The 12,090-nt window shown below is 38.3% G+C and overlaps 1 protein-coding gene across 1 annotated transcript in view; it reads right to left on the reverse strand.

Annotated features, from left to right (window-relative positions):
- Window positions 1-12,090, reverse strand: part of MED14 (mediator complex subunit 14) — a gene marked incomplete at both ends in the record, with an annotated part of 90,933 nt that overhangs the window by 65,786 nt on the left and 13,057 nt on the right. The window contains 6 exons of the mRNA XM_080718652.1: window positions 635-785; window positions 2,394-2,526; window positions 4,378-4,485; window positions 4,804-4,932; window positions 5,905-6,034; window positions 7,777-7,950. Coding sequence (XP_080574778.1) covers window positions 635-785; window positions 2,394-2,526; window positions 4,378-4,485; window positions 4,804-4,932; window positions 5,905-6,034; window positions 7,777-7,950 — 825 coding nt within the window. The remainder of the gene's footprint in view (window positions 1-634; window positions 786-2,393; window positions 2,527-4,377; window positions 4,486-4,803; window positions 4,933-5,904; window positions 6,035-7,776; window positions 7,951-12,090) is intronic.

Consider the following 12,090-nt stretch of genomic DNA (forward strand, 5'->3'; position numbering starts at 1 on the left):
TATATAGTGTCTTGATAGCAGGTAAGTAGAAAGACTGTTCTTAGCTGTCATAGTGCTCAAATGCCAGACCTTAACAAGAAAACGGTAGTCTGATCTAAACAATAAAATTTGAAAGTGGTTTGTGTGGGGGTGGCTCATCAGTAGAGCACATACTTAGCATATGTGAGGCCCTAGGTTCAATCACTAGCAGACCTCCCTCCCAAAAGCTGAAGACCATCTTAAAATTGTTATCTGAAGTTAAACAACAACATGCAAAACTGTAACACTTATTCTTTTTCTTTTTTTTGTGGTGGTACTGGGGGTTGAACCCAGGGGCTTTCTACCTCCGGGTTACCCTCCCAGATCTATTTTATATTTTACTTGGAAACAGGGTCTCACTAAGTTGCTGAGAGCCTCACTAAGTAGCTGAGGCTGGCTTCGAACCCATACGATCCTCCTGTCTCAGCCTCCCAAGCATGGGGATTACAAGCGTGCGCCACCACGCCCAGCTTAATAACACTCATTCTTAAAACAAGTATCATAAACTTTTAGGACCAATTAAGTATTTGAATAATTTGCGCTAAAACTTTAAGTATAAATGGTAAATTATATTCATTAAATCAAAACCATATTGAAATATATTGAGATCTCTTACCTTCATTGCTCTTTCTACTAATTTGGAATCAGAAGCTGGCAAAGGAGGATCATGAAAAATCTGTAAAGGCTTGGAGACATCATTCTCATCAATTTTAATTGTAACTTTGTGAACAGATGCTGTTCCTGTTTTTCTCCCAAGAACCTGTTGACTAAAGAGAAACAACATATATTAAGAATTTTTTTCCAGTGATGTGTACATGTATGTACACACAAGTTTTTTACCCCAATATGATGTATGAATATAATACACCAATAAAAACTTTTAAAAAAATGAAAAAGAAAAAGAAAAAGAAAAAAAATTTTTTCAACACAGCTTCTTAACTTTTGGAATAAAATGTAAACAATCTAATATGTACCTTAGCCAGAATTTTGAACATGTCAGTCCCTCAATGCTTGTGGAAGGGATACATTAATACTGGGAAGACAGCTATTCTATAATCTGGTACTTGATTACATTTTTTAAAAAATGGTTATAAAAATTAAAAGTTAACCAAAGACAACATTTACAAAACAGAGCAACCTGTTTCTTAGTAGTATCTATTCATTTCTGAGTCTGTTAAAGAAAAATAGAAATTAAGCAAAGTTCAAAAAGTAATTGGGGAATATAAACAGCCTGACACTGATTTTCTCCAAGAAAGTTTGCAAACTGTGTAATTCAAAATAGAAAACTGTGATAAGCATAAAATTTGAAAGTGGTTTCTGTGGGGGTCGCTCATCAGTAGAGCACATACTTAGCGTATGTGAGGCCCGGGGTTCAATCACTAGCAGACCTCCCTCCCAAAAGTGAAGAACATCTTAAAATTTTTATCTGAAGTTAATAAATAACAACATGCCAAACTATAACACTCATTCTTTTTCTTTTTTTGTGTGTGTGGTGGTACTGGGGGTTGAACCCAGGGGGTTACCCTCCCAGATCTATTTTATATTTTACTTGGAAACAGGGTCTCACTAAGTTGCTGAGAGCCTCACTAAGTAGCTGAGGCTGGCTTCGAACCTGCGCGATCCTCCTGTCTCAGCCTTCCAAGAGCTGGGATTACAAGCATGTGATAAGCAAGCATGTTTTAAACAAATGATACTCACTAATCTAACCTAATGATATTTAGCAATTTGGTATGAGCACAGAGCAAACTAAGTTTTTGAAAACTAGTTAGTTTTAGTATAAACATATACTTGTCTATGTATGCATGTATGTATATATGTATGTATGTATTTATTTATTTTTGTGATACTGGGATTGGACCCAGGGGCATTCTACCTCCAAGCTATGCCCCGGCCCTATTTTTTATTCTTTATTTTATTTTTGTGGTATTGGGGATGCCTGTTTTTTATATTTTATTTGGAAACAGGGTCTCACTAAGTTGCTGAGAGTCTAAGTAGCTGAGGCTGGCTTCAAACCTGTGCAATCCTCCTGTCTCAGCCTTTATTCTTTATTTTGAAACAGGATCTCACTAAGTTGTGGAGGGCCTAAGGCTGAGGCTGGCTACGAACCTGCAATCCTCCTCTCTCAGCCTCCCAAATACTGGGATTACAAGTGTGTGTCACCACGCCTGGCTACATATCTATGCAATGTTAAAATATGCAATGTTCTAAGAAAGGTGTCAATTATGGATGTCCCATGTGGTCTGATACTATGGGACCTTAACTATACAAAAGCATGTTACTATAGGCATACAGACATTGGCATTTATTATATCAGATGTATAAGAAAAAATAGTGTTTAGTCACTGCACGAAACTGCAAGAACCAATTTTACTTACTTCCAAACTGACAGGGAGAGGCACTTCCCAGCATGATACCTTTCCACCTGCACAAGGTCTCCCCATCGCTCTCGGATTAACATCAGAGTCTGGGAATGTAACACTTCTAACTGAAGTGATAAGCAGAAAGAATCTGATAGATCTCGTTAAGCAAATCTAGTATGATACTCTGTTCCAACAAGCAATAAAGTACACATCATCCTAAGAAGTGGTAAACTTTGTGGCATAAATCAATAGTTTTTTTTTTTTTTTGTGGTACTGGGGTTCCTGGAAGCCCTTCTACCTCCGGGCTACACTCCCAGAACTATCTTATACTTTTTTATATTTAGAAACAGGGTCTCTTAGGCCAGCGCGGCTGGCTTCGAACCTGCGCGATCCTCCTGTCTCTGCCTACCAAGTATGGGGATTACAAGCGTGCGCCACCACGCCCGGCTGAAACAGGGTCTCTTAAACCAGCGCAGCTGGCTTTGAACTTGCGCAATCCTCCTGTCTCCCCACCCCCCAAGTGTAGGGATTACAAGTGTGCGCCACCACGCCCGGCTTCAATAAAGTTTTAATATTTAATTTTGAACTATTACAGCAAACCATAAGATTTAGGTTGCCCCTTAATTCATCATAGTTAGAAAATATAGATTAACCAAAACAGCAATAATTTTCCTAACGAACAAATTTTTTTTTTTTTTTGCAGTACTGGAGATGGATTCCAAGGGCATTCTACCTCCAAGCCACACCCCCAGTTCTAATTTTTTATTCTTTATTTTGAAACAGGGTTTCACTTAATTGCGGAAGGCTTCACTAAGTACAGGGTAGCCTCAAACCTGTAATCTTTCTGTCTCAGGCTTCCAAGTACTGGGATTACAAGTATTACAAGTGTGCAACACCACACCTGGCCAAACAGTAGTTTTTTGTTTTTTTTTTTTTTGCAGTTGTGGGGGTGGAACCCAGGGGCATTTGACCTCCGAGCTACACCCCCTACCCTATTTTTTATTATTTTGAAACTGGGTGTCACTAAGTTGCTGAGGGCCTAAGTAGCTGAGGCTGTCTGCGAACCGCAATCCTCTGGTCTCAGCCTCCCAAATGCTGGGATTACATGCAAAGTCAATGATAAAATTTTAAATTTGTGCCAGATATGGTGGCACACACTTGTAAACTTAGTACTTAAAAGGCTAAGACAGGAGGATCACAGGTTCAAGTCATGCCTCAGTAACTTAGCAAGATCCTGTTTCAAAATAAAAAATTTTAGGCGGGGCATTGTGGCACACGCTTGTAATACCAACATTCGGGAGGCTGAGACCGGAGGATTGTGGTTCACAAACAGCCTCAGCTACTTTTCAAGGCACTTCACAACTCAGTGAGATCCTGTTTCAAAAAATAAAAAGACTAAAAAATAGGACTGGGGGTGTAGCTCAGAGGTACACTGCCCCTGGGCTCTATTCCCAATACCCTAAAAAAATGGAAAAAAAAAAAACATAAAAATTTTTAATAAAGGAGGCTAAGGATGCATCTCAGTGGTACAGAACCCCCAGGCTTAATCCCTAGTACAATAAAGCTTTTTTTTTTTTTTGGTAGTACTGGGGGTGGTACCCAGGGGCACTTCTACCTCCAGGCTACACTCCCAGATCTCTTTTACACTTTATTTGGAAACAGGGTCTCACTGAGTTGCTAGGAGCCTCACTCAGTAACTGAGGCTGGCTTCAAACCTGTGCGACCCTCCCATCTCAGCCTCCCAAGCACTGGGATTACAAGTATGCGCCACCACACATGGCATAAAACTATTTTTTAATTTTAAATTTGTTTTGTTATAGATGTATCATTATTTTTCATACTGGGTAGTTGCCTAGCCCTAGTTCTACAAAAAGAAAAATAAAAGTGGGGATGAAGAAGAAAGGCTATACTACTACAGTTAAGACTAAGGATCAGTAGAAAATGTAGGCAAAAGTAGAAGACCAGAAAACCTTACATGTCTCAAATTTCAAAAGGATACGTAGGCAGTTGTACATGTCCTGAAGAGGTTTCTCATCAGCAAAAAGCCTTGACTGAACCAGCTGATGAATAAAGTTGATTTGCATACTATGAACCAAAGCTCGTCCATCTTCCATTGGCAGGAGAAAAGAAGGCAGTTAGAAAGGTATACAGATGGTGCCGAATTCATAGTGCCGAATTTGGAAGTGTATACTAACAATGAATTAAAAATTAACTGAAATTATCTATGGAAACTAGAGAACATTATATGCTGAGAAACACTGAAACTTCTGTAGTCAGTAAGTAGTTATGATTAAAAAATATTTTGTTTCAAATTATAAGATAAATTGATACATACATTCATTATTCTGGAAGAATATTTTATTAATATAAAAATACCAAACATTCAAATTAATATTTATGATTTATATCAATATTTATGACTTACCTCCTGTTTCTTTATCCTCAACTAGAATTTCTAGCTTGAGAAGACGCCAAGGAACATCAGGGTCATCTCCCATCACTGTCAAGGTAGCTTCAAATTCTCCTTCAACACGAAACTTCACACGGCCATTTGCTTTTAGAAGAAGAGGAAGAAATGTACTTTGCTAGAAATTAAGCAGCCTCCTGCTAACCTAGAAATTTCAGTCTTATAAGAAATTTCAAACAATTCAGTGGTTCCTGCATAAAAAGAAGCCAGTATCTCAGTCATGAAGAAACTAAAGGCAACTCCTCTGACATAAATGAATATTATTTTCTTGAAGCTCAACTCTAGGAACTCTTCTCTAACCTCTAGTGATCTCACCCACTCCATGGTTTTCTTTTTTTCTTTTTTTTTTGGGGGGGGTGGTATTGGGGTTCCTGGAAGCCCTTCTACTTCCGGGCTACACTCCCAGACCTATTTTATATTTTTTTATTTGGAAACAGGGTCTCTTAAACCAGCAAGGCTGGCTTCAAACCTGCGCGATCCTCCTGTCTCTGTCTCCCAAGCGCAGGGATTACAAGTGTGCGCCACCACGTCCGGCCACTCCATGGTTTTCAAATATCAAAATTGTATTTTTAGCCGGGCATGGTGGCGCACGCTTGTAATCCCCGTGCTTGGGAGGCTGAGACAGGAGAATCACACAGATTCGAAGCCAGCCTCAGCTACTTAGTGAGGCTCTCAGCAACTTAGTGAGACCCTGTTTCCAAATAAAATATAAAATAGGTCTGGGAGGATAGCCTGGAAGTAGAAAGCCTCTGGGTCCTACCCCCAGTACCACCAAAAAAAAAAAAAAAAGTATTTTTAGGCATTAAAGAAAGTTATACAACTGACAAGAATGATTTAAATCACCATCAAAACTATAGGCCAAAGCTTCATAATATTTCTTTGACTAAAACCCAACATACTATTTAAGAACATATTCTTTTAAAAACAATATTTTGGCCCGGTTCAGTGGCACATGCCTGAAGTACTTGGGAGGATAAGAAAGAAAAATCACTCGAGCCCATGTGATCCAGACCAGTCAGGACAACATACCCCACCTAAATATATATATATATTACATACCAACAGTAAGATTTGCTAGCTGAGGAGGAAGATCTGTGGTTACAAGCCGGTGTCTAAGAATCTGATTGAGCTGATGAAGTGTTGCTTGTTTCTCAATTTTGGTAATTGGGTCTGGAGGAATAATTTTATCCTACAAAAAAAAATTTAAGTGGTTTTTAAATAATCACTCTATACCACACTAAGCTATACCCCCAACACAAGGCATGCTTTTTTTTTACCTGTGCATGTCTTTATACATTTTCTTACTTTATAAGAGAATCTCAACATTCATTTCTGAGCCAATTCTACATCTAATAACAATGGATTTAATTACATCTACAATCCAATAACAGTAACCATTAATACCAGGTGTATTATTATTATTCCAATAATTTTTAATTAATAGTTAATTAATCCAATAATTCCTCTAGTCACCTGACAAAGACCATTATACGAAAATCATCTTGATCCATTTATGAAATCAACAATATCACCAGGTGGCTTCCTCTAATATCTTTGTCTGTCTGTCTGTCTGTCTGTCTATCATCTATCTATCTAATCTTACTGGTGTTAGGGGTGAAACCTAGGGCATGATGCATGCCAGGCAGGCACTTTACTACTGAGCTACACCCTCAGTCCTGTACTACTACTTTTTTTTTTTTTTTTTGGTGGTATTGGGGATGGAACCCTTCTACCTCTGGGGTACACTCCCAGACCTATTGTATATATATATTTTTTTTCTTTTTTTTTTTTTGGAAACAGGGTCTCTTAAGCCACCGAAGCTGGCTTTGAACCTGCACCATCCTCCTGTCTCCACCTCCCAAGTGCAGGGATTACAAGCGTGTGCTACCACACCCGGCTGTCCTGTACTTCTTAAAGGTATAAAATACAATAGCACCAACACAGTAAACTACCACAGTAGTAAGTTAAAAAAAATAAACTCCCTAAAGGCAATTACACTGCAGTATTTTCACATCTGAAACCAATATTAAGGTACATTTGCACATCTGCTTGCTTCCACCCCAAAACAGATTCACCCATTTTGATACCTTCTGGCCCCAATTTACTAAACACACACACACACACACACACACACACACACACACACACACACTTATAGAGAAAAAAAATTAAACTAAATTATTTTTTTAAAATGTTTTTTGAAGGCTGGGCATGGTGGCGCACACTTGTAATCCCCGTGCTTGGGAGGCTGAGACAGGAGGATCATGCAGGTTCAAAGCCAACCTCAGTTACTTAGTGAGGCTCTCAGCAACTTAGTGAGACCCTTGTTTCCAAATAAAATATAAAATGGGTCTGGGAGTATATCCCGGAAGTAGAAAGCCTCTGGGTTCTACCCCTAGTACCACCAAAAAAAAAAAATGTTTTTTTGAGCTGGGCATGGTGCCACACGCTTGTAATCATAGCATTTGGGAGGCGGAGACCAGAGGATCTCAGTTTACAGACAGCCTCAGCTACTTAAGGAGGCCCTTCGCAACTCAGACCTTGTTTCAAAAATTGAAAAGACAAAAAAATAGGGCTGGGGGTGGGGTGTAGCTCAGAGGTACAATGCCCCTAGGTTCCATCCCAAGTACTGCAAAAAAAAAAATGTTTGAGCCAGGCATAGTGGAGCACACTTTTAATCCTAGTACTTGGGAGGCTGAGACAGGAGGAGCACAGGTTCAAGGACAGCCTCAGCAAGTAGTGAGACGCTCATCGATCTAGCAAGATCCTGTTTCCAAACAAAAAATAAATAGAACTAGGGGTGTAGCTTGGAGATAGAATGCCCCTGGGCTCAATCCTTAGTACCATAAAAAATAAAATATGTTCTTTGCTAGACAACTTAATTCAAATCAAAGCCTTTAACTTGTACAAACACAGGGACAAAATACTTACCCTAATGCAGGTTGGCAGCCGTGGGTATGAGCCAGTAGTCAGTACGTCAATAGCATAGGGAATGGCAAAACTAGGCAGGCGTGCATGGACCAGAGCATCTCTGGCTAACGAGGCCAGGCGATCAGCAGTATCCACAAAGAGGATGGCTTGCTGATCTAAAAAACTTGAGATCATCTTTAAAGCAAAAGGTAAATATATTGAGCTGCTTGAAAGATTATTTTTTACATTAAATTCCATGCATTCCAAAGTATACTTCAAAAATGTTTTCCATATGTGTTAAAAAAAACTTTCCTAGTAACTTGAAATACTTAATGCATGTGTATTTGACATTAAAATAATTTTCTGTCACTCTAAGGTAGAAGGTTTCCCAATTTGTGTCTCCATCCTTAAGATTACACATACATGCCGGGCGTGGTGGCACATGATTGTAATCCCCGCACTTGGAGGTGGAAACAGGAGGATTACACAGGTTTGAAGCCAGCCTCGCTGGCTTAAGAGACCTTGTTTCCAAATAAAATATAAAATAGGTCTGGGAGTGTAGCCCAGAGGTAGAAGGGTTCCATCCCCAGTACTACCAAAAAAAAAGAAAAAGAAAAAGAAAACCATTACACATACATAAGACTAAAAGGAAAAGCAAACAGAATAAGATGCTTTTACTCTTAATAGGTTTCTAGAGTTTGTTAGTAATGAAGTAGTTAAAATCATGGAATCGTGGGCGCAGTCTACCTTGATCTCAATTTTAAGTTAAAATATAGCTTAATAGTCTTGTAACCATAGGCAAGTTACTTAACATTTCAGTGCCTGTTTTTCAAATGTAAAATGTCTGAGATGATAATGATTTCTATCCCTATGAAACTGTCTAGAGTTAAGAGTTAAAACATATAAAGCCTTTAGGGCAGAAAACAATAAAGGTTGCCTATGAGACATAGGCAAACTTCACACCTAATAGAGAAATTCTTTCTCTCAGTTCTTGATGTGTTTCATTAAGGATGCCTGAACTAGTAGACCTCATCAGAGAGCTAAAAACTACCTCTTTGAAACTTTTATCTTTTAGTTCTAATCTAGAACAATACTTAAAATATCCTATCTCATGTCCTTCAAACAGACTGTTTGATACTACCCCCCACTAAGATGGCTAGATTAAAAATGTCAGATAATAACAAGAGCTAGCATGGACGTGAAGAAATTAGAACCTTCATACATTGCTGATGGGATGGAAAATGCTGCAGCCACTTTAGAAAACATTCTGACAATTTCCTCAAATGATTAAACACAGAATTATCATATGAGCTGGCCATTCTATTCCTAAGTATGAACTCAAGACAAATAAAACATACATCCACACTTGTACATGACTGTTTGTAGCAGCATTCCTCATAAAAGCCCCAAAATAAAAACAATCCAAACCTCTATTAACAGATAAAATGTAGTATATTCATGCAAATCGGTCATAAAAGGAGCACAGTACTAATACATATTACAATATGAATCTTGAAAACATTATAAAGAGGCCAGTTGCAAAAGAATACTTATCATTTGATTCAATTTATATGAAGTGTTCAGAATAGATTAATCCATAGACAGAAAGTAGATCAGTGGATGCCTAGGACTAAAGGAGAACTAGAGGCTAATAACTAAAGGTACAGGTTTTATTTCTGAAGTGATAAGATTATTCTAAAATTGACTATGGTGAAAGGTACATAAATATGTGAAAAGGAATTATATATTTATTTATTATTTATTTTTATGGTGCTGGAGATTGAACCCAGGGGCACTCTAACCTTTGAGCTATACCCTCTGCCCTTTTTGTCTTTTTTTTATTTTTTTATTTTGAAACAGTGTCTTGCTAAGTTGCTGAGGCTAGCCTTGAACCTGCAATCCTCCTGTCTCAGCCTTCTACATACTAAGATTACAGGCATATGCCATCACACCCAGCTGCCATGAATTACATGATATATGAACTGAATTTCAATAAAGCTACTGGGAGAAAAAAAAAAGGTAGAAGAGAATCACATTTTAGGCTGGGCGTGGTGGCATATGCTTGTAATCCCAGCATTCAGGAGGCTGAGACAGGAGGATCGTGGTTCGCAGACAGCCTCAGCTACTTAGTGAGGCCCTTCACAACTCAGTGAGACCCTGTTTCAAAATAAAGAATAAAAATTTAGGCAGGGGGTGTAGCTCGGAGGTCAAATGCCTCTGGGTTCCATCCCCAGACCACACACAAAAATTAAATAAAAAAATAAACAGAGACTAAAAAATAGGGCTGGGGTGGTACAATGCCCCTGGATTCCATCCCCAGTATCTCACACAAAAAAGTTTTTTTTAAGACAAAACCACTGGTCAGAGTTGCATAAACTGTGCAGTTATACATTCGCTAAAAATCATTATCCTTTTCTTTTTCTTTGCAGTGCTTAGAGATTGAACCTAGAACCTTGTATATGTGAGGCAAGTGCTCTACCATTAAGCTATATAACAGCCCTTTCTTAAAATTTTATTTTGACACAGGGTCTAGCCAAATTGCTCAGTCTACCTCAAAATGTGATCCTCCTTCCTCAGCTTCCCAAGTAGCTGGGATTACAGGTGTGTATCACCATGTGCGGCTAAGATCATTATCTATTAAGAACTTCTAACGAGACTAGTTAAATAATTATTAGGTTAGGAACATCAGTGTGAAAATATGAACAATCCTCTAACTGTCCAATTGATGGACTTTATCCTTAACACACACTTCTTTGTCCACATCCACAAACCTAAATTTTATATAAACTTTATATAAATGGGACTTTATTCAGGATGTGACTTATTTGGACAGCAAATTAAAAAATGAATAGAAGTATGCTACATAATACTATGGATTAGTGAAAGATGAATAAATACAAGATGGCTTGATAGCAAAACCAAGAGTTTCCAATTTGCTTGATATTATGTTACTGAAGCACAACACTTAATACTATCAAACCTGCAGTTTAAATATCCATAGTATAAACCAGGCGGTGGCGCACGCTTGTAATCCCAGCATTCGGGAGGCTGAGACAGGAGGATCCGAGTTCAAGGACAGCCTCAGCTATTTAGTGAGGCACTCTGCAACTCAGCGAGACCCTGTTTCCAAATAAAGAATAAAAAATAGGGCTGGGGTGTGACCCTGTTTCCAAATAAAAGAATAAAAAATAGGGTTAGGGGTGTAGTTCAGAGGTAGAATGTCCCAGTTCAATCCCCAGCACTGCAAAATAATAATAATAATAATAATAATAATAATAATAATAATAATAATAATAATATGAATGGAGCACTGGTAGTAACTGAAAGCAAATGGGGTGTGGCTAGGGGAGGCGGGTCACTGGGCATGTGGCCCTGGAAACTATATCTTTCCCTGGCCCTTCCCTGTCTCTCCTTGCTTCACAGCTGATATGAGCTCAGCAGTTTTTCTTCATCACATCCATCCAACATGATGTTCCTACCTTGAAGCTTGCTGACCACAGACTTAATGTCTGAAACTGTAAGCCAAAATGTACTTTTCCTTCAGGCATTTTAGCCACAGTGACAAAAAGCAGACTAAGATACCAAATTAACTATTGAAAAGAAACCTTAGGCTTTTGAGAATTATTATACTATGCTTCTTTATTTCAACCAAAATTCATTAGATGTGGTAACCAAATTTCCAAAACAATGAATTGTAAACTTTCAGATAAACTTGGACTAAGCCTGTTATTTATAAACTTTAACTGCCCAATCATACCAACAAACATAGATGAATAAATGAAAACTTCCCTACTATAAGGAAAACTTGATATAGGGCACAAAATATTCTCCTCCTAAACAAATAAACAAATCTTTGATTAGTGTTACAAAGAAGCATATCAGTTTACTCAAAGAGAGAAAATATGTTGTTCAGCCGAGCGTGTTGGCGCACGCTTGTAATCCCAGCATTCAGGAGGCTGAAACTGGAGGATCGTGGTTTGCGGCCAGCCTCAGCTACTTAGTGACCCCTCCGCAACTTAGTGAGACCCTATTTCAAAATAAAGAATAAAAAATAGGGCTAGGGGTGTAGATTGGAGGTAGAATGCCCCTGGATTCCACCCCCAGGACTGTAAAAACAAAACAAAACAAAACAATGAAGGGGAAACATTAGGAATTTTAAGGAAAAATACAATTTTAAGCTATTTCCCTTCTTTCATTCCAGCCTCATATTTAAAGTTTTTTTAAGCAATGTTTCCAAGTATCTCCTTTCCTCTTTCTGACCAAGTATCTATAAACAAATATTAAGTCTGCACAGAACCACACTGTACATTATCATACAGAAAAATGATTACTCAA

This window comes from Muscardinus avellanarius (genome assembly GCF_963383645.1).
Source record: "Muscardinus avellanarius genome assembly, chromosome: X".
Taxonomy (NCBI): Eukaryota; Metazoa; Chordata; class Mammalia; order Rodentia; family Gliridae; genus Muscardinus; species Muscardinus avellanarius.